General features: G+C 44.0%; 1 protein-coding gene across 1 annotated transcript in view; it reads left to right on the top strand.

Annotated features, from left to right (window-relative positions):
- crim1 (cysteine rich transmembrane BMP regulator 1 (chordin-like)) overlaps positions 1-25,830 on the top strand; it is a 44,114-nt gene that overhangs the window by 5,312 nt on the left and 12,972 nt on the right. The window contains exons 2-8 of the mRNA XM_050061521.1: positions 404-565; positions 855-1,028; positions 10,899-11,141; positions 17,378-17,557; positions 21,193-21,396; positions 22,230-22,358; positions 22,715-22,868. Of these exons, the coding sequence (XP_049917478.1) occupies positions 404-565; positions 855-1,028; positions 10,899-11,141; positions 17,378-17,557; positions 21,193-21,396; positions 22,230-22,358; positions 22,715-22,868 (1,246 nt within the window). The remainder of the gene's footprint in view (positions 1-403; positions 566-854; positions 1,029-10,898; positions 11,142-17,377; positions 17,558-21,192; positions 21,397-22,229; positions 22,359-22,714; positions 22,869-25,830) is intronic.

Here is a 25,830-nt window from a genome sequence, read left to right as displayed (position 1 = left end):
CCCAGTCAGGTTCTGAGACAACGTTATTGTCTACCATCTGCTTAGAAGAAGTGAATTTACAGCTCACAGCAACTTAATATGATGTAGTCTTTGGCTTTTGGTTTATATCTAGTGTCAGGAAAAATCGCGTGCGTCGTTGGCGTAGTTAGCATGCATTAGCTTGGAGGGCTAACTTGGCTTGTCTATATTACACAAATGTCACTGATGCCCTGAATGTCCTGTTGAAGCCCGTTCAAAATCGGGCCGTTCAATAAAGTGTTGCTTGATTGTCTGTATGAATAAAAAAAGGAAAAAATAGTCGAATATTTGTACTGAATTGCCAAATCTGATTCAACTGACAAAATTCTGATTCTGGCACAACCCTAATCTTTCTCAATCCTGTCTTCTTCTCTCCCCCTTGCAGTGCTCCCCGAGCACCCAGAGGCAGGCCTGGAGGACGAGCGCTGTCCCCTGATGACAGGCTGCGACAGAGCTGGAGGTCAGTGTGTGTGCGATGCCCGTCACTCCTGCCTGGGCTCCTTCACCTACCCAGACCAAGAAACCTGCATGAAGGCCAGCAAGTCAGGTGAGCCCTCTCCTCCCATCACACGGTATGTTGCAACACAGATGCACGCACCGAATTTGAGTCAGAGGGAATAATGCTGTCCATTGAGAGGAGCTAATCCATAACAGATGTGGCTCTGAGGTGACTAATGCTACTTACATATCATAGTGATGACACACATGCTAAGACTTTGTGCAGTGGTACCCCACTCACTCTTGAGTGGTGCTGTTGTCTGACTCATTGATGACTGTGGTTTTGTGTGTGCGTGCGTGTGTGTGCGTGTGTGTGTGTGTCCACGGCTGGTTTTCAGAAGGTCGAAGGCATGAGCACCGGGACAGACACAGAGAGAAGTATGTGGGACCATCCAACCCGGCCTGCATGTTCTCTGGGTGTAACTTGACCGCCGAGGGCTGTGTGTGTGAGTCTCAGAGCTGCCACCACCACTTCGCCTACATCAACCGCAGCCAGTGCCAGGAAGCCGCAGGTAACCTTCAGATGACCTGCGACTGTTACTGACAAACCACACAGCAGCTGACCAATAGCTTCACTCAGCTACAGTTATTTAGTGTTAAGATGTGAGGATTTATACCTGCGTCCGAAATAGATTCTACAACTACAAAGTCACTTTGACAGAATTGTATCATTCATAGTCCTTTCCCAGTATAAACATTGATATGAAGAGTGTCTGCTGACGTTTTTGTCCCTCCACCCCTGAGTGGGACGCAGAATTCCTTATGTCCCAGCTCATTATGTTTGAAAAGAAGCATATAGCCCACGACCAGTGAAAGCCTCATGACTCGAACATTGGGCACCTTTCACTTTAAGCGATGGGATCATTTAAACATCAAGTGTTCCAAACTTGTGTAATTGCACATATCAGTCTACCTGAATATTTGCATTGAGTCAAGGGTGACAGATGAGAATGGCTGAAATCTGGGACAGGGGAGGTGTGTGTATGTGTGTGTGCAGTGTTTTGGTTGTGTTAACAAGACGCATGAAGCATTACCCAGAGGTGACAGGTATGTTACAGCCATTTTAAACATCTTTTCAGCAGCTAAGATTGTTTTTCCAATATTTTTATTATAAATTCCTCCTGTAGCGGTGTCTGCATTCTTTGTCATGTGGTTTGAAACAGGTAGAATGACATTGTGATAGCCTAATCAAGGTAACGGACATGTGAAAACACAACAATAATACGCTTGCATATCTTAGAAAAATTAATTAAAGTGATTTAATCATATTTTCAGGGATTCAGAGAGTGAAAAAAACATTGAGCTACTAATTTATGCAGAGTACTTGATGATTTAATGAAAGCGTTCTCTCATTTGAATTTAGATTCCTCTTTATTCAGGTGACAGCAGCGGCTTGTTGCGTGCATCTCCGTTATGTTATTAATTATTCATGACAATTTGGCAGCGCTCCAAAATACTCAATATGTTCAGAGCAGCATTTTGCAAATTAGTGTCACCAAGTCAGGTCTCCTCAGCATGTTGGGTCTCACAGCATACAGGCAGCTTTTGTTTTATCTTGTCCTAGGCTTATATCTGTTACTATAATGGTTAATTTTTGGGACAAACAGGACAGGATTTGGGATTTTTTGAGATGTCTGGTCACCCTAATGGAGTCACTGGGAAAGCTCAACAGGCAGATAGTATAATACACGGCACTTCCAATGCTAACGTGCAGAGTAAGGGAAAAGTAAAGGAAAAGAAGGGTGATGTCATGAAAAGAAAACAAGAGGGAAAGATGTCGAGAGTGAAAAAAGAAGGTGTGAATCTGACTGACAGAGAAGCAATAACACAAAAGGTCTTTATTACAAGAGAAGGATTTGCTCAGACTGATGATGGAAGTCCTTAAGGTTTAAATGAAGACAGTGTAAGATGATTGCTTGAAAACAGACAGCCTTGAATGACGTGAGAGAATACCAGCATGTGCATTTACCTCCACTCTCAGCAGTCTCTGTGATTGACACTTCTAAGTGAAAAAAAGTTATTGGCACAGAGAATTTAGCTTCCACTTTTGGATCGTGAGGTGTCTGGTAGAAAGACAGGCGCTAACTGGCGGCTGCCTCCTGACTGACACTTGCAAAAATGGGATGGGACTGCCACTGAGTGAACTCGCTGAACTCCTGTGTAAACCTCGTCTTACTGAACAAGCCAGAAAAAACCTTCCTGCAAAACCTGAGGCAAAATGGTCCGACGCTGTAGTGAACAGATTAAGTCCAAAGCATGTGACTGTGACTGCTTGTGTTTTGATCCACATGTTGCTCTCCTTTGATACTCTCTTTGCAATTCGCCTGCATCTCAGATGAAGAGCAGCTCTTAAGATAGACAAAACGGTGGCTGGCGACGCGCCACCTCAACATATTTGAGATTATTTAGTCTGCGAGTAAGACCAAGGTTATTACAGAACATTTGAAGTACAGCTGTGTTCTGATCGGTAAATCCCACAGGACTTGTGTTCATCAAACATTATATTGTTTACACGTATCATGGTTGAGGTCTAGTGTTACAATGAAAGATATACTGCCAGTCCTCTGTTTTGTAACTCCCTCATCTGCAAAGCCAAACGGATGACAGTTTAAACTCACACCAGTGAAAACTGTAAACAACATTTTTCAGCAGCTTATGAGTTCTCACTGCAACACACCCACCCTTTCTGATGGCCTCTCATTAAGTAAGAGACCAGGATGTGTGTGTGTCTGTTATGTCTGCAAGTGTACATGTTGAAAGATGCACACATGTGTTTATGTATCATCACGTGTGCATGTGTGTGATGAGCCTTTATATGTGAGCATGTGTGTCTGTGTTTGTGCATGCGACTGTGTGTGATAATTATCTTGTTTGTCTAGATGTTCCCGACAGAGATTTCCCTTCGTCTGTCACCAAGACAAGACCGAGACACTGTGGTTAGGATCTTATTCGCTCAGTCCTGTTGGTCTCCACAGAGTCTGCATCCATGAACCGCTTGTTGCCTTTAGACACAAGCAGTTATTAAAAAGTGTTAGCATGCCGTGCTAGTGTTTGACTGTAAATGTGTCCCTGTGAACCTGCTCCAAGGGCGTGAAAGCTCCACTGATTGCACTTCCTGCCAGGGCTGGGCATTATGAATGCTGTAATAAAGTTAAATAAACTAGGGTTACCAGAATGGTAAATAAAGTACTGTTGTAATGAAGTTAAGTAAACTATGGTTACAATTAAGCTAAATAAAGTACTGTTGTAATGAAGTTAAGTAAACTATGGATACAATTAAGCTAAATAAAGTACTGTTATAATAAAGTTAAATAAACTACAGCTACCATTAAGTTAAATAAAGTACTGTTGTAATTAAGTTAAATAAACTACAGCTACAATAAAGTTGAATAAATTACTGTTATAATAAAGTTAATAAACTACAGCTACCATTAAGTTAAATAAAGTACTGTTGTAATTAAGTTAAATAAACTACTGCTACAATAAAGTTGAATAAAGACCTGTTATAATAAAGTTAAATAAACTACGGTTACCATCAAGTTAAATAAAGTATTGTTGTAATAAAGTTAAATTAACTACAGCTACCATAAAGTTAAATGAAGTACTGTTGTAATAAAGTTAAATAAACTACGGTTACCATTAAGTTAAATAAAGTATTGTTGTAATAAAGTTAAATAAACTACGGCTACCATAAAGTTAAATAAAGTACTGTTGTAATAAAGTTTAACAAATTACAGTTACCATTACGTTACCTAAAGTACTATTGTAATTAAGTTAAATATACTACGGTTACCAGGGCGTCGGTGGCTTAGTGGTAGAGCAGGTGCCCCATGTACAAGGCTGTTGCTGCAGTGGCCCGGGTTCAACTCCAGCCTGTGGCCCTTTGCTGCATGTCACTCCCTCTCTCTCTCTCCCCCCTTTACGCTTGTCTGTCCTATCAAATAAAGGCTAAAAATGCGCAAAAAATATCTTTAAATATACTACGGTTACCATAAAGTTAAATAAAGTACTGTTATAATAAAGTTAATAAACCACGTTTAGCATTAAGTGAAATAAAGAACTGTTGTAATAAAGTTAAATAAACTACGATTACCAGAAAGTGAAATAAAGTACTTTTTTATAAAGTTAAATAAAGTACTGTTACCATAAAGTTAGATAAAGTATTGTTATAATGAAGTTAACAAACTACGGTTACCATAAAGTTATATAAAGTACTATTGTAATAAAGTTAAATAAACTACGGTTACCATAAAGTTAAATAAAGTACTGTTGTAATAAAGTTAAATAAACTACGGTTACCATGCAGTTAAATGAAGTACTATTATAGTCAAGTCAATAAACTACGGTTACCAGGATGTTAAATAAAGTACTGTTGTAATAAAATGAATAAACTACAGTTACCATAAAGTAAAAGTACTGTTGTACAGCTCTTCAATCCATATATTAATAATATTTGCAAGACACGCTGGTGCTCCATGGTTGCAAAATGTGACTAAATAGTGGCAGTCTGGAGCCCTGCAGATAAAAAACAATCCATGCTTGCTCACACAGTATCACCCAGGAGATAGTAGTCTGGATGGGCGGGAGAGTGCATGTGACGTATCATGTTTGTGAGTCTTTTTTTTCTTTTTGTGTCTATGAGAGGGAGAGAGCCATAGGAGAAAGGTTTATTCTCGATGTTCAAGATACAGTCGTTTTATACACCCCGTAGGGAACAAACCGCGATGATTTGAGTGTATTAGATAAATCGCCCATCCCTACTTCACACGCATAGGAGCATTAGAGTAGACTTTACGTCCCAACATCTGTCGGAATGTAGATTCTCTTCTTGAGTAAGCTCACACATGGTAATGGTTTGGCTTCTCACTTTCTCTCTGACTCACTCAGTGGTCTTGTTAGTTCTTCCCTCCCCTGTGACACACTGTGATCTGTTAAAACTCAACATCTCCGCTTCACCACTGTTGGTGTTCAGTCGCCCTAATGCTGCCTCGTGTTGTTTCAGCGGGATCCTGTTCTCTGCTGGTACTCAAGACACTGATGTAATTTGGCTGCAAACATTCAATCAGGAGCAACAGGCGTTTACCCACATGTCAGGGAAAGAGGAAGTGATAAGTGTAAGAGGGGCGGGGGGCAGACACAGGAAGATAGGAAATCGCAACTGAGGCCAACCATTTTGTTTAAGGTATTTGTGTCTAGTACAGGCCCTGGGGTCTAGGTAGGGTGGTGTTTGGCAATTGTACACTCAGATGGTTTACATATTTCATTCATGATAAGGCCCCTAACTGCTATTTTAGAGGAATTCCCCAGCTGTGGCTCACTGACGGGAACGAGCAGCGGCAGTCGCTGCATTTTTGGAAGTGTTTAGGTGATTCATAAAACTGGCATCACTTAATACTAACATGCTCGGAAATAGGGATAGTTGAAAGACCAAGATGCAGAAGCAGTCAGATTGTCTACTTAGGGGACAGCTGGGATGAAAGTATCAGGGGGACGATTGCAACAGAGATCTTTTTTGCTCGGAATAGAAAAGTCAGGAGCTTGTGAGGAAGTCAAAGGGAGACAACAGCCCTGATCTGATCAGTTTTGCTGGAGGTACAGTAGTGGTACACTGATTTTCTCATTACGTAAGAAATACAAACCCGAAGTGGTCTCCATTTTTAAGGTAATGCTTGTTTGTTGAAGACTGCAAGAAGATTATGATCTGTTAGACCTATCCAAATGATCAGTGACGGTTTAAGTTATCATGCTAACCTGTGACAGTTTAAACATCTTACTCACACCCTCAGCTCATTAAAAACCTCGACGAAGGTGATACTAAAAAAAGTACCTGGTACTAACCTCAAATTTTGCCAATGGAAAACCAAAAAAGGTTCCTAGCAAGGTGTCGAGTCAAGCCATGTCAGCACCATGCAATGGAAACGATGCTTGACATGCTCTTGCGGACTATTAATGGAAATAGAATAGAATAAACTTTGTCCCTCACAGGCATGTGGAAGTTCACGAGCAGTTAATCAGACAAGGGAGTGGTGCCCACTATGATGGCATGGCACAGACTGACCTTGCTCCCACAAATCTACTTGCCCACCTATGCCACCCCCATCCAGCCCCTCTCTGCCCTTGTGAAAGGACCGTTAGTTCTGCTTGGCTGCAGCCTCTTTGTGGCAGAGCTATTACTGGCCGAGCCAGACCGCCGCCGGCTGGCAGGGGTGCGAGACGTCTCAGCACTGTGTGTTTGTCTGCGGAAGCTATGGCCCCTGTTGTACCCTGCAAGCTGCTGGTTTTCCCAGTGTGTGTGTACTTGTATGAGTGTGAGTAGGGATTTCAAAAAAGGAAACAAAACTCTTGTGTGGCGATTGAGACAAAGAACTTCCCTTAAAGGCATGTTGGGATTGCTGTCAACCCACTCACTACTCGTGGTCAGCCGCTAACCAAACCAGCCAGTATTAGGCCAGCGGGAAAAGCCAAGACACACACATGAAGACCATTCCTGCATGTCCAGCTCCAACCCACAGTCCATTCAATAAGTGTAGACCCACAACCCTAGACCCAACCGTAACCATTAAGAAATCAAAGACACCCCAACTGCGGGCTAAGCCAGCTCCTTCAGTTCTCAGACACATTACATCCATCACCAGCCATTCTCTTCTCTTTTTCTTTGAAAGGGATCAAATCCAAAATCCATACATAACTCAACTGCCTCTTCTACAATTTGTCTAACAGCTGTCTACACCCCAGGTCTCCATACATTTGCTACAGATGAGGGCTGAGTTATTGAGGAATAGTGGCCGTACACGTGACAAATGTTCAGTTATGTTTCCCAGTGCTTTATGTAAAGTACCCTGGAGCACAGTCAGTTCACTCTTTTCATATGCATTTTGTGCCTGATAAAACGATAGACCATGCATGGTGTTGATTTCTAAGGGACAGGCCCTTCAGCAAGATAGAAGTCCCTCATGCTGTCTGTCAGTGGCCTAATCTTATTGGCCATCTGATGGCAAGGAAAGGGTGTGTCTCAGTGGAATGCGCACATGCTGCTATGTGCTCTTGCTATGCACACACACAAACACATGAAAAATCTACGTGCAAATGCACACCTACATGTGGACATACTCATTACCTCACCCAAACATGCTCATTCACAGCTGCAAGCAGTGTTACTCAGGACACTGAGATCACATTTTTCATCTGCAAATATTTAGCCAAAGAGCAAGAGAGCAAGGCGTGCAGGCAACAGATGCAGGCCTGCTGGGCCGCTGTGTGCCTACGCGCCGTCTACCTCAAGCTTCTGACCGTGGTGTGAAGTTCCCACCAAGTGTTTCTTCCTGGTGACCCCGTCTGTGCCTTTTGGCCCGGACCCCGTCCCAGACCTGCTCCACGGTCCTCACACATATACACACACACGCTGATGCACACGGTGAACACAATGCCGACTTTCTCAGCTGTAACTGCTGGTGGGCACTGGGCCAGGCCCCCACAGCTTTACGTGAGAGACGGCCCTGATGTGTCCCTTTTGCTGAGCAACTTTATAAAACCTGAGGACAGACCAGAAACCCACGGAGGGCAGCTGGACTGAGACAGCTTTGTTCTCTGCTGACTTGCTTCCAAAGTCAGCCGGTGAACAGAACTCACATTGTGCGCTTTTTCCATGAGTAAACTCAGGCTGTCAACACAGCCTCCTCTGCCTGGCCGAGCCACTCTGGTTTGGGGGAAAGACTGCGCTCCTTGTACCCGGGCTTAAAGAAAAAACCCATTTAGATAGGAGGTGTTTTTTTTTTCCTCAATGAGCTGCTGAGGTGCCAGAAATATGCTTTGTTACAAAAGAGACCATTCTGTGGTAATGAAGCAATTTCCGTATCCCACCTCTTTCAGACCAGCATCAGGTGTGTGTCTGTGTGTGTATGTTGTCGCAGGGTGTGCATTGAGGTCGAAGGTTTTCAATTCTTTGCAATCTTACAGTCGTACGAGAGCACATGTTGCCTAATCTGCACAGAGAATTTATCAAGCATACCAAATCAGGCCTTTTGTGTTTGTGCAAGCTGGAGTATGGCCACCATTGTGATACGAAGATTGGTTCTGTGGTTGCTGACTCTCTAATTACAGCCATTTATGCTCAGAGATAGAACACAAACAGCGCAGGATAAAATCCATTTGCTGCTGACTTTTTTCCATCCTCTCCGTCTGCCTATTGTGCTTACAAATGTGCCAGCTAGAAAATTATATTAATTGGACCTGCAAGGGTTGGACCATTTCCACGGATGGATACAATTCTATTCATTTAAATGACAATGGTATGTCTGCCAGCTGCTTTTCCCAGCGCACTTTAACCCCAGTCATTATCACAACTGAAGGAGTAATCAGCCTTCTCTGGGGCACATACAATACACAGAAAGTGTTTTTCAGTGCAGAACATTGTGGAGGATCGTCCCAGGGCGTTTTCTATGGCTTTAAACAGTGTGGGTTTTCATATGCAAAACCGGTCTTCAACTGAGCAGCAGCAGACTTCGTTAGACTTTATTGGAAGTAAAACATTCACCAATCAGCGCTTCCAACTGGAGTTTATTTAACTCCAGCTTAGGAATTAGGCCAAAAACCGTTAAAAGGTTTGTAGGCTCCCTTAATTCAGGGGTTTTCCCCCTCATTTTCTATGACACTATTCAGCTACAAAGTTTATCAATGAGAGCTTTGTGGCGGTCCTCACTGTTCCCAGGTTGCTTGAGTAAACAGTACAGTACAGATACCTCACACTCCTGCTCTATTTATCTGGAGCCAGAAAAATTCAACGTTTCCCTTATCCTCAATTTCATCTGTCAGAAATGTTCCCCCCGCCCGCCAGACTACAGCAGTCACAGTCTTACAGCTCCTCTCCTCCATGTTTTTTCTAGGCCAGGTAGACATCAAACAGCTACTTAATGTCAATGCCAGCAGAGCATCAGGTCTGAAAGAAATGGAATGGTTGAGAATAGACACTATGAGTCAGAGGGCCAGCTATGGCAGATCAGAACCATTATCAGGGGATCAGAAGTCTGAACCCCAAACTGCTCACCGGTCCAGTTTCCTCATCTTGTGGCGAAACCCAGAGGGATCCGCTTACAGGTCTTCAAATGTCAGGGATGAGGCGAATCCTCTGAGAGACTCGTGTTGCGCCGTGGAGCCAGGGCCAGTCTGGGAAGACCATCAAGAAAACTCAGCTTCTGGAAACACTACCGAAACCCCAAATGCTGTTACGCAACCCCAGCTCCTATCCTCAAAAACCATATGTATGCAAAGATTGTCAAGCATTCCTCATAACTAAATCATAATCCACTTAATTGAACTTTCTTATAAAACAGTCATTTGTTGACACATTTTCTCCCTTAAATGTCAGTGATGATTTAAACTAGATGTACGATTACCAGATTTTCCTCTTTCTCATCCGTAATCTCTGCGCTAGTTAACGCTGCCTTTTCCACTCTCCCTCTCAGCTGTCAAAGTGCTACAAAGCGTTCATTTAGTGTGCTTTCAGCAGGGGATCTGGGAAATTACTCAGTGATTGACAATTATAGGACAGGACGTGAATCTGCTCTCCCCAATCCTTCCCTTCTGCCTGCACTGTATACATTACAGTGACACTGAGAACCAAAATAAACACATCCCTTTGGTTTGGGTAATCCAATCTTTGTAAGGTAGCTACTGTTCTCATACAATGGCTGTACAGAGGGGCGCTCCACTTTTCTTTTCCTGAACAGGCTCCAAAATACACCCCTGAGCCCCTTGCCCAGATTTCCAGTGCCCCTGCACCTCTTTCCTCCTTTTATAAGGGGTATCAGAGCCATTATGTTGGCTCTGGCAAATGAAAAGACAAACACATCCTGGTATGCTAAGCGAAGGGGAGATTCTAAACTGTCTAAAAAGAGAAGCTCTGTTGAAGGTTGGCTGGTATTAATGACTGGTTTTAGAGCGTGAGGGGCTGTTTGGATTGTGAGCCAGGCTGGGTGGGATCAGAGGCCCGCAGACAGGATATGCAGAGAGCCTTGTCGTGTCTACAGCGCCGCTCTCACTTCTCTGACAGGATGCTGTGAAGCTGTCACAGACGAAGTGAAGTGGGGATCTGATGACTGCGCACAGAGTTTGTGTTGGGTGACAGTGTGAACTCGGCCTTTAGACCGTAATACGAGTAGCGCTGTTCTAAAGTGGCTCAACTGACACTACAAGGAGCCCTCACACACACAAGTGCACACATGTGAAAGCACTGAAAAAACTCATTCCTCTTGCAGAACAGTGCGGGCACTGTCGGGTCTAGAGCTGTTGAAGGTGGTGTTACAGTAAATGAAAAAGATGGACTAAGATATGCTACATACCCACCTGTCTCTTAATGTGAATGCATCCATGTCTGTGTGTTTCAGAGGAGCTGAGGTGTGCCGGTGTGACGTGCCCCGCTCTGCAGGTGCCCTCCTGCCCTAAGGGTTCAGTCCTGACCAAGAGCTACACGCCCCCTGCTGGCTGCTGCCCCTCCATCCCGTCCCAGTGCACTTGCGACCTCCGTGCCTGCCACAAGCCCCAGTGCCCAAGCGGACAGCGCGCCGTACCGCTCAGCCAGGCCAGCGGTCAGCCAGGAGACTGCTGTGATGTCTTTGAATGCCAGAAAGGTTATTGCACTGAACTGCACACTACACAATCTGTTTCGATTGGCCTCCCACTGGGGGTAGCAATGGCACAGTCGGTGTGAGATTCATCGCCTTTGAGGAGGCAATTATTTTCCTCAGAGTAAGGCTTTCCTCCCTGCTGACCAAATGTCCACAGATGAAAAGGAAAGTTGCTGATTGGATAATTACTGTTGGGCTGTTTATCAGGCCGAGTCGATGCCTCCCAGGGTTAAGACCACGGTTCAAAGGCATTTTTTCAAGGGTGTATCCACAAATATTTCTGTTGCCTGAAGGGATATTAAATATAATGGGTCTTTTAAAGTAGATTGCTGGTGTGAAGTGCGCTCCTGCGCCATTTTCTCACCTGGTGAGTAAGAGACAGGAAATGCAGAGAAAGAGAGAGCAGATGTTGAGCACATACGGAGAGACCTCAGTGCTCTCTGACGTGGCTCAGAGGCAGCCAGGAGAGTCAGGAAGGCAGGGAGGGGACCTGCGGTATTGGTGTGTTTACTCTGTGCTCCCAACAAATATTCGCTGTTTTACCAACAGAACAAATTCCCATTCTGGCCCCTCCACATGCATAAATGAGTGCCGTGTCCCGGAATTAATGGACTTAACGAGCCCAGTGACCAGAAAAGTGCTTAGGCTATGAATTTGCTCAACAGAAGTGCAGTGTCAAAGGGTTCCTGTCTGGTCACACGTCCAAAGGGAAAAGGTTCAACAGTTCATTGATGGGAATGCTTTTTATGTGCTCCAGTCTGCCAGTGGGGAGGGTAATCGAGTCCGGCAGGCCGGCGGGGGCTGAATGGCAGCCGTGGGGGCCATGGGATCAGTGTTTTGATAACAAGTGTCTGCTGCTCTTTGGGCCTGGGGCTTGATGCCTTTTGTGCTGCCCCTACCGTCCGTTAGGCCTGCATGACTGCGCGCCGTGTCAGAAAGCTCCGCAGACAGGGACACGGACAAGGACACACACTGGGCTCCCTGGTCACCTCCCCAGAGGCCCCTAAAGCAGTGGCAACAAATACTGTATCTTATAAGTCTACGCTGCTTTCAATACCTATCCTCTAATGGAACTTTAGCACGGCCCCCCATTGTCTCTGCATGTCTGGCTTGGACTGATTAACTTGTTTCCATTGCCCACTTGGCTGAGGACTCATATTTAGTCAGGGTCAGTGTGTGCAGTGACAATAAATCCCACCTGTGTGTTTTGGCCTCAGTCGATGATAGACTCTTTCCACTGTTGGCCGGAGAATGGCTGTATCTGGGTGGCAGAGCAAACCTGGCAGCACCGTCCTGACCTGATGTCATCTGATGCTACAGATGATCCTGTATGGTCCTGTTTAGCCGTTGTCTGCTGTTTATCAATACTTTAGCTGGCACAGATTCCGCATCATGTCCCCCATAGTGAGCCCTGGATGCAGAGTAGGTTCGGGACAGCACATGTTCTTTTGAGATTTACGCCAGTGTTAAGCAATAAGGCTGACATCACTACCATAACGGTTCTCAGGGGGCTCAGCTTGAGTTTGTTATAAACACGCAACAAGCATGTCCTCAGGCACTGATGAGCGGTTGTTTTTGTGGCACAACTTAAACTCGTATTTCTTCCCTGTCATTTGATATTCTGAGCTGATCAACAGTATCACTGCAAAGTTGATTTTAATAAATCCCATCATTATTCTTCTCTGGGAAAAACTCAAGTTTCCCCACTGTGGTTTTGCTTCATTGGCTTGTAAACCACGAGAAGCGTCAGCATGACAGTCCATTATGAATGATTTAGAAAAGCTTTGGGTCAATCTTTTATAGCCCATGCACATCTCCACATCCAATCCTCACCTCAATTTAGAGAAGCCTGAACATCACAAAGCATGATTGGAATTTAGACTCTGTGCCGCAAGTTGTTATAGGGATTACCATTAACAAACACTGCGGAAATCACATGTGAGCATCCTCTCATGTGACTTCCTATTGCTTCTGTGAGCGTTAAAAAACGTTGCCGTGCCTTTTGATTTCGGCCAGCTAAAGTGCTTATTGCATTTTCTCTGCTTGGTTTTGCTGCACGCAAAGCAGGACGGCAGGAATACTGAGAGAGGCAGAGAGGAAAAGAAAGAATGGAACAAGAAGATGGCAACGAAGAGAATAAAAGATCAACAAATCCCGCTCTACTTTCAACTCAGTTGGCCCACCTGCTTTGTATTAGAGCACAGTGCTGGTTGTCAGGAGGCATGGGGTCATCGGCGCAGACGTTATAAGTCTGCACCCAAAGGTATGGTGTACAGATGCCGCTGTAACCCTCGCCTCTCATTTATAGCAACCGCTGGCCCCCACATCTGCTTGCATCTGTGCAATGCATTTACTCGCCTAACTAGTGTAGCTACTCGTCTATGAGTCTGGAGACTTTCTTACATAACCACATTGCCTCACTCCCCTAATGTAGGAGTGTGTTTGATGAAAAAGTGCTGTGTGGTTTGTTAAGGTCTTAGAAAGTTGAGTCACCCAAACCAATGTGGTGCGTTTGAATGTGTAAATCTAGTATTACCATTGAGATGTTATGCGGTAATCTTACTTCTCCTTCAGCTACAAAACTATCACCATTCATTTTAAATAATTAATCATATTAGCCTCATTTTGTGGAAACTGAAACTTAGGATGGTATTATAGATATTATGCACACAGACATTTATGCACGGATTCAAAAAACTTTAAAGGGAGAATTCACCCCAAAATCAAATAAACACATTTTTCCTCTTACCTGTAGCGCTATATAAATCTCAATCAATTTGGTGTGAGCTGCTGAGTGTTGACCGTAGAGATGTCTGCCTTCTCTCCAATATAATGGGACTAGATGGCACTCGGCTTGTGTTTAGAGCGCCAAAAAATACATTGAAAAACTCAACAGCAGGACTTCAAGTGAAGCCATGCTTGGGATTGAAAAAGACCAAGAGGAGCCCTCAGATGAGGAATATGGCGTCTTGCTAGTTAAAGTTAGGAGAGAAGAAGCTTCTGAGTTGGTAGACCATCTGCTCCATGAAATGTCTTCGAAGAATTCTTGGTCTTCAAAAAAGATATACAGGTGGCTATTTCTGAGCTTAAAGAAGATTTAAGGAAGGACTTGAATGAAGAACACTAAAACACGAGCTTAACCAGAGGCTATCTGAGGTCGGTGCGACACTCCAAACTCAAGGCCAGGCTATTGTCGAGGTAGAGGATTGCATCTCTGATATGGAAGCAAGCAGTGCTGTGACTAAAGAGGCACTACTGTGTCTGTTGAAGGAACAACGCATGCTGCGGGATAAAGTCACTGTTCTGGAAAGCAGATTAAGAAGAAACAACATTTGGATGTAATGTGCACCAGTGGACTTGGAGGGCAATTTGATGATTACATTTATGGAAAGCTTGCTAACAACGGAGCTCCCCTTACCCGATGGTATGTCAGGGTGCACATGGAGTTCTGACAAAGAGGCCAGGATCCGATGCTACTCCAAGGTCAAGAGTGTATATGGGGGAATTAGAAAAGCACTCAAAGAGAAAGACAGCCGATTACAAAAACCTTTCACCGGGATCCGAATTAAATAGTGCACTGGTCCTACACCTTCGAGGACGCACAGGTGGCCGCACAGGAGCTGAGGGCAAAGGGACTTCAGGTAGCCACCGTTGGAGATGACACGGTCTTCACCAGCATGGAGGAGAATATACTGAAAGCATTTCTGTGTCAACAAGAGGTCACCCCACTATTAAAAGACTGGAAACCAAAAATAACAATGAGTTTATTAACTGGAAATAAACTCATTGCAGGAAACCCACATGAAAACATACAAGAGGGGTAGTTGTACTGATTTCTGGAAGAGTAGCCTATGAAACATGTATCCATGGTTACTGATAAAGAAGGTAGATTCATACTGATAAAGGGAAAGTTGGCGGACAGTTGTTTACTTTCTACAATGTATATAATCTGCTAGGATAGGATTGCAATAGAAGCACAAGGGACTCTTGTATGTGGAGGCAATTTCAATATCATTCTAAACCCTCACCTTGACTCATCAAACGAGAATATCTCATTAAAAAAAAATAATAAAGAAAGGACTGACTGACGTTTGGAGACATTTAAATCCATCAATTCCTTACTTTCTTTTCATCTCCTCACTTAACATATTCAAGAATTGATTACTTTTTATTATTTGGAACGGATATCGGCAAGGTGCAAAATGTTGTATTAGAACAACAGATCTCTCTGACCACTGCTCATTGAATCTGTCTGTAACAACGACATATAGAAGAAAGCTCACACATTGGAGATTTAATTCTAGCATATTGAATAAACACAGGATCAATCCGTTTTCAAAAGAAATAGCAGATTATTTAGAATATAATGACAACCAAGGGTCAACTCCACCAGTGCACTGGGATGCCTGCAAGACAGTAATGATGGGGAAGGCAATTGCAGTAACATCTTTTCTTAAGAAACAAAGAGCAGAAAAACTTCACCCCTTTCAGGCTGAATTGAAAAACCTAGAATCCAAACATAAAGACTCAACAAAAAAAATGATATACTTTTGATGAAAATAGGTCAAAATAGCTTACCCATATGTCAACTATAAGGCCTTATTTTGTAGTAGTGTTAGCTGGTTCAGTGGTGCCAGGTGGGCTGGCAGTAGATGCACTCTTCCTTCTGTACAGTTAGCAGGTGTGGTTCGATAGAAAGAAAATAGTTCCTACATGAAACTGCTCAAAACAAGGCCTGCGGATTTTCTTAAGTAACTGGGCCATTGTTTCTGTAAAGAAACATTGCTGTTGAGTTTTTTAAAAGTATTTTTCTGGCGCTTTGAGCACCACAAGCTGAGTGCCATCTAGTTCCATTATATTCGAATGAAGGCAGACATCTCTACGGCCGATATCTCCAACATTCACCCATTTGGGTTTCCATTAGGGGCTGTCTGGGAAAGGCGGAGTCTGTAGGGGCCATACACAAGTTATGGTTTTTTTTCTATATTGAGCCAACGTAGACAGGAAAGATTCTAAATCCTTGTTGTTAAAGGTTTTAACTGTGCAGCCCAAGCAGCAGCATTTTAAGTTCGGGAGTTTGAGCCCTCCATGTGGTTTACAAAGCTGGAATGATTTTAGTCTAATTCTATGGCTTCCTTGCCATATAAATTTTGAGATAAACCTGTCCAATTGATCAAATGTGGATTTAGGAATATCAGTAGGTAACATCTGAAATGAATAAAGAAGCTTAGGCAATACATTCATGCGTATACTTTCGATCCGACCGAACAGAGATAGTGGAAGTGTCGACCATCGGTCCAAATCCTTACTAATGTTTTGGACCATGCTTTTGTAGTTTGCGTCATACAACTTTTCTAACAATGAGGGGATTTTAATTTTTAGATATTTGATCTTTTGGCCATTTGAATCTGCTCTGAAGCTTGACTGTTTCTGAAATTTTACCACCTATCCATTGCCATTGTTTTGTCCACATTCACTTTGTAGCCAGAGAAGAACCCATATGTGCAAATGAAAATATGTGGTTTTGATATTGAAGTGTCCCTTTAAGGTCCCTGTGTGCAAGGTTTTCCCTTTGTATTCTGGTCTTTACTGGTACTTTACTTGTTTGGACACAAGACCAGACCTTGGTTTTCCAAAGGGGCTGTAACTAAGCTCATTTTATTTGATAGTAGTGGGAACACAGCGAGGTCCTAAGATGCTTTTGGGAAAGGCAGGCCGGAGCATTGATTCACTCCACCTGCCACCAGCACACTGAGCCCAGATTCTGCCAAAGCCTCAGACCCACTACTGTTTTCTTTTACCCGCCACTGCAAGAGTTCGACGCCTTTTCAAGATTTGATAGATCCCTGTGAAATTCCTCCTCATGGACTTGGCTTCATTGTCTGATGAATGCCATTCCAGCCCGCAGGCTTAACCTCAGCCACCAGTGTCTGCCTCAGCACCATTTGGTTCAGATAAACATTTCCATCAATTGCAGAAAAATGAATGGATGTGTTTATGAATTTGTAATTGATTGTATACCATCGTGATAGTCTCTCACTGATCAAGCTTGACATGTGCGATTGAAAACTGCATTTTTCTGTCATAAAGTCACAAGGAGAAAATCCTTGTGTTAATCTTTGCCAAATGTGATGGACACCTGACAGAGCACTGTGCCCTATTCGTCATCTGCAGTGTGTGTAAAGCATTACCATCCTCACGTGGTGTCTGATTCTTTTCTTTCTTGTTCTTCTCCTCAGTCACTCCCAAGTGTGTCCACAATGGGAAGGAGTTTTCCGAGGGTGAGGTGTACCGCATGGACCCCTGTTGGCTGTGTCAGTGCCGGGGAGGAATCTCCTTCTGCTCCAAGGCAGAGTGCGCTGAACTGGACTGTGAAAACTTCTACATTCCTGAGGGCGAGTGTTGCCCTGTCTGCATAGGTACACCCCTTTACCTTATTATGTTGTTAAGATGTGACATACATGGACTGTATAAAAGAGTGGATGTAGGCACTGTGATGTCACCCAGTGGTTTGTGGGCAGTTTTGAAGCCTTGAGTTTGGCACTTTGGCCATCACTATCTTGGTTTACTACTACACCTCTATCTTGATTGACAGGTCGCCATGGTAGCAACTTGTCAATCAGAAGTTAGCCACCCCCTAAAACATACCATGCTTTAACATGCATTTTACTTTAAATAGGATCATAAATTACAAAATGACCATCAAGTAGACTTGAGACTTGTGATTGAGACCATAAATTCATTAGGAAAGTTTTTACTGAGGTAATAAATAAAGTGAGAAGTAGGGTCATTTTCTCATTGACTTCTATACAATCAGACATCTTTTTGCAACCAGTGCAGTGGCCACCTGGTTTCAGGCACTTTCGCATTGGCTGCTCTTTTCACACCCGAAGGCCACGTCCACTTCTCTTATACAGTTTTCATTGGCAACTTAATTCTTTAATTTGCCAACCATTGCAATGGAATTGGGAGATTCTGTTCTATACTTGGGCTTCTGAGGTTTAAGCCACAGGTGATGTGGCACAGACGAGAAGGCCTGTGTGGCCAGCTGGCAGAGTGGAAAGCTGATGCAGGAGAGGTAGAGGTGATATCAAAATCCATCATGCCTGACACTTACCTCTAGTGACCCTACCTTAATGGCTTCCTCATATAACCAGTTGTTAACATGCCTGGCATACAAGACGCCCACTAAAGCACCAGCCCGGTATTCATTTCCACTTGGGAGACTTAAGAACATAAAATCCCTATTCAGAGTGTAGGGCTTGGCTTTGTAATATCTGGCACTGGCTTAATGGGGGGACCCAATCGCAAAACACATGTGTTCAAAGCCAGGTAGGGAGCTCTGATATGAGCAGTTGTTAAAAAAAAATCGGTTTGCAGCGCATATGGTGACCACATTACAGTCTGCCAGAAGCCAGTGGATTGAGGTGGGAAGCCAGTTTTAGCCTCTGCCTGCTTGGCTACAGTTCGGTCGCATGAGAGCGAAGGAAGAAGACAAAGAGCGAGACTGCAGAGGAGATCATGTTAGGTCTGTGTTGGAGGTACACCTGGAATATGTAGGCGTTTAGATGGTATGGAATGCTTTCATCTTTTACTTATGGAAAGCTGCTCTTACTTAACTGCATGGCTCACTGCGGAGAACATCGGCTGTAATGCTCTTAATCTGGATTAAGAGATGTATTTAAATTTACCTGGTTGTGATTATACTTTAACCTGTACTATTCAATATTTCCACATTAACAGTGGATCAAGTGTTTAGGTGTAATGTGAAAAGGGTTTCTTATAGTAAAGCCACAAGGAGTTATCACCAGACTCTGCTGTTCCCCTCAGCTTGTCGGAGCGCTTTTGCTTCTTTCAGCCCATTGTTTTTGTTTTACAGCCCACAGTTTTACTGTATACGGCAGGGGCAGGCAACTGTTTCTGGCAAAAGAGCTAACTAAACATCAGACAGACAAAGGTAGCATCTAGCTAGTGAACATAGTGCAATATTTAGGAGTTTTAGAGCCAGAGATTTTTGTCAGGAGTTGTTGGAGACCAAAAACAGAGCTAAAAGGAGTCTGAATATTGGGCCAAATACATGCAAACATTGCACCATATCTGCCAGATAAAATTTGTAAGGTAATAATAGTACAATCTGAAAACACAGTTTGACCTAAGTGGCCAAAAAAAAAATCAATAAATGCAGGTTCAATAAAGAAGTAACTTACCAAAATAAATATGGTAGTCATCTGCATATTAAGTCAATGTGTAGCAAGTTTTTTACACTGAAAACTCACAGCATTTTTTGTCTGAGATTGTACTACAAAGTTTATTTCTCATCATGGACTTGGAGACAACATATTTTTAACATGAAGCAAATTGAAAGATGCATTATGGGAAGTGTAGGCCTCAGAGTTTGGAGGGCTTAATAAGTATTATGGACAAATAGTCTGGATGGCTGGACATCTGCTGCATCACTTCAGACCACTCTTGTTTTTAATCTGTCTGTCATGAGTCCCCCAGCCTCGTGGAAGTAAAATGTTAAAATCCTGGAGTGACCCTTTAAAGTTTCATTATAAAGGTCATGGTACAGCATATGTGAGATGTACACATTGAAGCAGAGAAAGAGAGAAAAATAGGTCCTGTTCAGGTTAATCACGACCAGATGGATGGGACCTCAGCAGCCAAAACTCAGCTGGGATCAGATAGGGCAAATTGGACTCCTGTGAACAATACACAGCACCCTTTCTCCCTCTGACACAGATTCAGTAAAGCTGCACCAAACACATAAACACACAGAAATATGAACGCACCTTTGTTTCACACTGACACACAGGAAAAATTCTGAGACCACCTTCTAACCTGCCTCTGTTACCAATAAACAGTGCAACAAAAACAATTAAAACTGTTTACAGTAAATGGAAAAAAAAATCTCCTAGTGCTGGGCTCAGGCATCATACATGACCTCAAGCTGAGCCGAATGCCTTTACAGATTGGCTTTTAAACTGTCTCAAACTTTATAGTTCCTCCTTAAGACTAATAGCTACAGATCTAAAATGTAGCTTTCTATGCAAAGTTCTTTGTTTGCTTTGTGGTGAAATTTATGATATCAGACTCTGACCCAGCTAGGGTTGAGTACCATACCATTGAGTACAATACTTTTAAGGGTACCGACCAAATGACGTTGGTACCACTGAGTTCGGATCCATGTTAAATCCATCAGTGCCCAGTTTCGGTACCTGAGGGAGAGAGCTCCACAGCCAAAACTATCGCTGCAGTGCCAATGTACTGTGTGAGTTTCAGCATCTGGTCCATTAGTAATAGCCCAGTATCACTGCTAGACAAGTAGACACACACACATACACACAAGCAGACAGACAATCCGAGACAGAAGATAAGCTTTATGTGTGCATAGAAAAGACCAAAGGAGCAGAATTTCTTTTGGGTCTACTACTACGTCACCTTAGGAGCTTGTTCAAAAATTACATTTTTGTAATTACAAAGGGAGTTGAGCATTGAAAAAAGGGTACTGAGTTCCAGATACTGGAGCTCTAGACCTAGCCTTTGACCATAGGCCTCACAGCTGAAACTCACATGGATGAGTTCAGACTGTCAGCCAAAAGGTGAGTAGACACTGTGGGGACCAGCAGTTATGGATGTCATTACACTTGCTGTGTTTACAATGATCAAATCTCTCTCAGGACGACACAGTGATACCCTAAAACTTGTCTGTCTCTTTTCAACTTAAATCTCTATGTATGTTGTCGCAAAGCCAGGAGGCCTCTCCCCACTTATGAATGTTGATAAGTCAGCTAAAATCCAACAGCTTTTCGTAACAAGCCAGTTTCCATATCTTGTTAGCTCCCTCATGGAGTATCCTGCTTCCCTCAGCTCTGCTTTCCCTCTGTCTCCTGTTAATTCAATTACAGTAGAGGATGTAGTATAAGGTACATTGGGCTGTAGCTTTGGGTTTGAGTTACATTCATTGGAAAACTAAGCTATACATGTGACTTTGCAAAGAACACATCAAAGATTCCCTAACCCAAAATATTTATGTCTCTTCCTTTCCCCACAGATGTGGAGTTACTGTCGATGGACAGCACTAAGGCCAGTTGCTGGGTGAATAATAAGCTGCGGGCCCATGAGGAGCAGTGGAAAGAGGACGACTGCACCTTTTGTCAGTGTGTGGATGGAGAACCGCACTGCACGGCCATGGCCTGCAAACAGAGCTGCCAGTACCCTGTCAAGATCCCTGGAGAGTGCTGTCCCTTCTGTGAAGGTGCTTTTTTGTATTTATCATATCTAATATATAGCTCATACAGATATGAGGTTCATATTAAGCCACATACCACATGTCGGAGGCTCCTGTGGCCCCGCAGCTTTGCTACAGAGGCCATGTCGGCATGGGCTCATTAAAGGGGAGGCCACGAAGCATTCTTCAAGCTGCAGGGTTCTTTGTGTTCCTTTATTACCCTTGCCCGCCAAAATGAGACCCACCTGTGTGTGTGAGGCTGCGCCGTGCTTTTAACGCAGGAGGCCGCATAATTGAAGTGGATCCTTTTTTTGTGAGCGTAATTAGTTACAGCTCGTTGGGCTGCTCCTCCCACAGAACGTGGCGAGAGGCGTTTGACGGGAATTGCTATGGTGCTAGGTCTGTGTGTTCCCAGCTCTCCTCATCCTTTATTGTGGCTTCACAATAAAGCTGGCTCTGATTCAAGAGGGTCTGGGCTGTCGAACTTCAGTCCAGGGGACACCCCATTGTTTTCGCTGGCAGTCCTACAGCTATACTCTTTAGAAACGTTCAACTTATTAATGGGAGACAGTTCCACACAATAAGACGGTGAGGTATAATACCCCTTACAGTGCGACCCACCCTGGTGTAATTGCTCTACATTTATGTGTAATTACTGTTTACTCCAAAAATAAGAGCAGTGTAAATAGGTAGCTATTACAGTTGGCACCAAAAGCATCGATGAGATATAACACCTGAGGGCATCCTCCACACATATTGAAAAAAAAACCAGAAAGGAAATCATAAAAGAAATCACAGTTTGTTCTTTGTTGTTGCTCTCATGCAAAGTTCTTACCCTCATCATCTCTTTTGTTTTCCAGAGCCTTCTTATGAGACAGTCAGCCCCATACTATGCCCTCCCCTGGAAAACTGCTCCCTGTCAGGGAGTGACTGCCCGTACGGCTTCCACCAAGACAAAAATGGATGTCTGCTCTGCCATTGTCTCAACAGTAAGTTCACTTTACTCACTTTACGTTGAAGCCAAAGGGTTGATGTTTCAGGGAACGGCTTGCAGAAGCATGAATGTGATTCATTACATGCTGCCTCTTGCAGATTTGCATTATAACGCTGGACAAACAGTGCTGTATTTACCTATGTGCTCATGCTAATGTCAAAGCAGTATGACAACCACTTGGTTTTGACAGCAATACAAGACATACCTATATTCGTGACAGCTTATTTGCGTACATGGCTACAGCCTTTGCAAGCTTCTCTGTCACAAGAATGTTCCCGTGAGCAGCCCCATAGCAACTGATGATGGATTGTTGTGCCCGTGATCAAATGACCTCTCCCTCAACTTTTTCAGATGACTCCTGCCCTGACCTGGGAAAATACTGTTCCCTGCAATGCCCAATGGGGTACGAGAGAGACGATTATGGCTGTGAGGTGTGCGAGTGCAGCATCCCTGTGCCCAAGTGCCGACCTTTGTCCTGCACCAAGACCTGCCCTTATGGATATGTGTAAGTACACCCAGTGACCCTGTGGGTTTCGCATCCCCTAAGTCCAGCTATGCTCATTTGTCAACCTGTGTTTTCAGCCTGTTTAAAGGCATCTGTGGCTCTCAGTGATGTGACATGCAGATATATGAGGAAACTATACACTAAGCTCTTACATGTGTGTGTTAAAAGGTGTTTTTTTTAATAGATTCCATTAAAGCTGGGATAGGCAGAAATCTAGCCAGTTGTCACAGCAGTCTGGTAGCTGGTGGCAGCACCAGGACTAACCTGTGTTAACAGTAAAAACAGAATAACAGAAAGTTTGTTGATCTGGTGGGGAGTCAGGGCTTGACGGTACCCTGGAGCTTGGGTTTGTGCTGGTTGGATTCAGGTCACTGCGGCCACTGACTGGGGTCCGTCTCTGTAGCTGCTGCTCCAGTCCCCCTCCAGCGAGGTGGTTTGTATCGGTAGGGAGAGAAGCAGAGGACACACTGTGATTTGAGGTTCTAGCCTCTAACGTCAGCAACATTTTTCTGTCCATCTCTGAAGCGCTTCTCCAATATCTCCACTACTAAATCATGCTCCCAAAGGGGACGTGCACATGTGTCTGCATTTGTAGAACAGTCAGTAGGAACGCCCTCCCTCTGTAATGACCTGTGATTTGCCAAAGTCTGCTGTCACAGGCTAGATTGTCTAAAGCCTGAAAACAGAGCCAAGAGGAAGTGCAGAAGTCTAGACTCCTCTCAGTCCACTTGCATTACAACAAAGTTTATCATGGGATTTTTGCCCAGTGATGCTACAATTAAACAGCCTATCCCAGTTTTAACAAAGTTTTCTCCTCCTGTGTTTACACTGGTATGGTTGAATGAGAAGTCCGATACATTATCATGTGCCTGTTTGGTCCCAGTCAAAAGGAAGTCAACCAGGCTATTGCAACAGTAGTTTGGCATCCGAGATCAAAGGGCCTACCTTGGTGGCCAATCCCAGGTCTCTGAATCTGTGTTTGTGCATGTTTGTGTGTGAGTAATTCACTGTGAGGTCCTCACCAGCCTCTCAGCCCCCTTGCAATTCCTCTCCTCCTAATCCCATTTAACCCAATCAAACATCTGGAAGTGCTCTCTACCGGGACTGCTTGGTCCCCAGGCACCACTCTCATTTCATAAATCATCGTTCCGTCTCAAAACAACGATCAAAAACACATCAGGACAAAAGCGGCCTTTATGAAACGTATACAGTTGGGATTCTTTCGGGTATCTCAACCATGCGTGCCGCGGAGCCATGGCTCAAGATGGGCCCGATATGTCTGCCCAGGATACCAGAGGAGAGGAGACCAGAGGAGTGAGGAGAGGAGAGAGGATGAGGGGGACCCTGTGGGGAAAAGAAGAAGCAGGAAGTCCTGGCTTTATCCTTCATAAGTAGCTGTTTAGGTCTAGCCTCAGAAGTCTGAAATCCTGTGAGAGCTTGCCAGCCTGACAGTGCAGATCTGTCTTCTCACACAAGACCTCTGCATGCAGCCACCACAAAGAAACAAAAGGCACAAAGGGTCTCTGTGTTTACACTGGTTGTATTGATGACATCCTGTGAGTACTGTAATGAACATATCCAAAACTAAAGACGCAGGCCTCCGAAGCGGAATGAATGTAAACTATGTGTAACCATGTGCTGAGCACTCCTCTCTTGTGTTAACAGACCAGATGAAGGACATTCTCAAGTTAGCTCTATGACCAAAGTTGTGTTTACTATCCTTTATAGCTCAAAATCATCACTGTGACCTCACGGGGTCATGAATGACATTCCTCTGGCCATCACAGTTGCTGCACACTGGAAATTGTGCCAAGCCAGCAGTCCCCAGGGCCCCGGGGCCCCTAGAGCCTCCCCAAGCCCCCTCTATCCCCCTGGAGCCCATAGCGCTGCTTGGCATTCCACACACCATCTTTAAACAAAGCCTTGCTCTAAGGTCGCAGCACTCTCTGTCTCTGTATTTGTACAGTGAGGCGCTGGCCGAGCCCTCGCAGTGTTGTTTCAATAGCTGTTATTGCTGTTTCAGCATAGATAGGGTCCTCTGTTTGCTGAGCCTGAGATGCTCCGTCCTCTTTATGGGACGCAGTGGCATCCATGGGCTCGAGGGCTTCTTTTATTTATACTGCCCTGGCAGATGAAGATTAATAGAGTCATTACCCGGGCCTAATGAGGCCAGTGCTTCATAAAATGGGTATCATCACTTACCTTGAGGGAAAGACACTAGGGAGGCTGACAGAGGCTGAAAGAGATAGGGGGGAATAGAGAGGGTGTCCAGAATGTGAAAAGTGTAGATACAGGTCATTCTTTCATCTGGGTTTTTCACAATTTATCAACCTGCAGCTCATCCATGTTTTATTAGGCAGATAATTGGATCCAACTGGTCCTATTTTTAGCCTCCGCACTTCATACTGCTCCTCTCCCTTTCAATTTGATAATATCCTTTTAATGTTGTTTTTCTCTGACACGTTTCATTTCTGGTCAGTTAAATCCTCTCTTAATTCACCTGACCATCAGAAGGCCTCAGCCCCCTCTGTTTGTCTGCCCTTCCTTCTCTGTACTCTCCAATCAGCATGCCTACATTAGCTCTTATCTTTGGTGCTATTGTATGTCAGCCAGAAGCTTTTGGAGCAATAAGGATGGCAGCAGGGTGAATTGGAAGCATCTGAATTGGCTTTAGATCGCTCCTTCCAGAGTCTTTGGGTTGGTATGATGTGCAAACCACAGGGATGTCACGTGTTGGCCTTTTATTTGGCCTTCTTCAAAGGCAGCTAATATAGAGAGGGGGAAAGCAGGTCCAGATGTTGATTATACCGACTGGAGCATCTGGGTTTCGCTCAGTCACAACACCATATTGCTCCACAGACCTCTGTTCATCCTGGAGTTATCCTCATTGTTCGTCTATTTTTTATTATTTGAGCTGCACAGAAGTAGCTTGGACCTTTATGTGTGCATGTGTGTGCTTCAT

This window comes from Epinephelus moara, chromosome 14 (assembly GCF_006386435.1).
Source record: "Epinephelus moara isolate mb chromosome 14, YSFRI_EMoa_1.0, whole genome shotgun sequence".
NCBI lineage: Eukaryota > Metazoa > Chordata > Actinopteri > Perciformes > Serranidae > Epinephelus > Epinephelus moara.
This window is presented reverse-complemented; position numbering and strand designations above follow the sequence as displayed.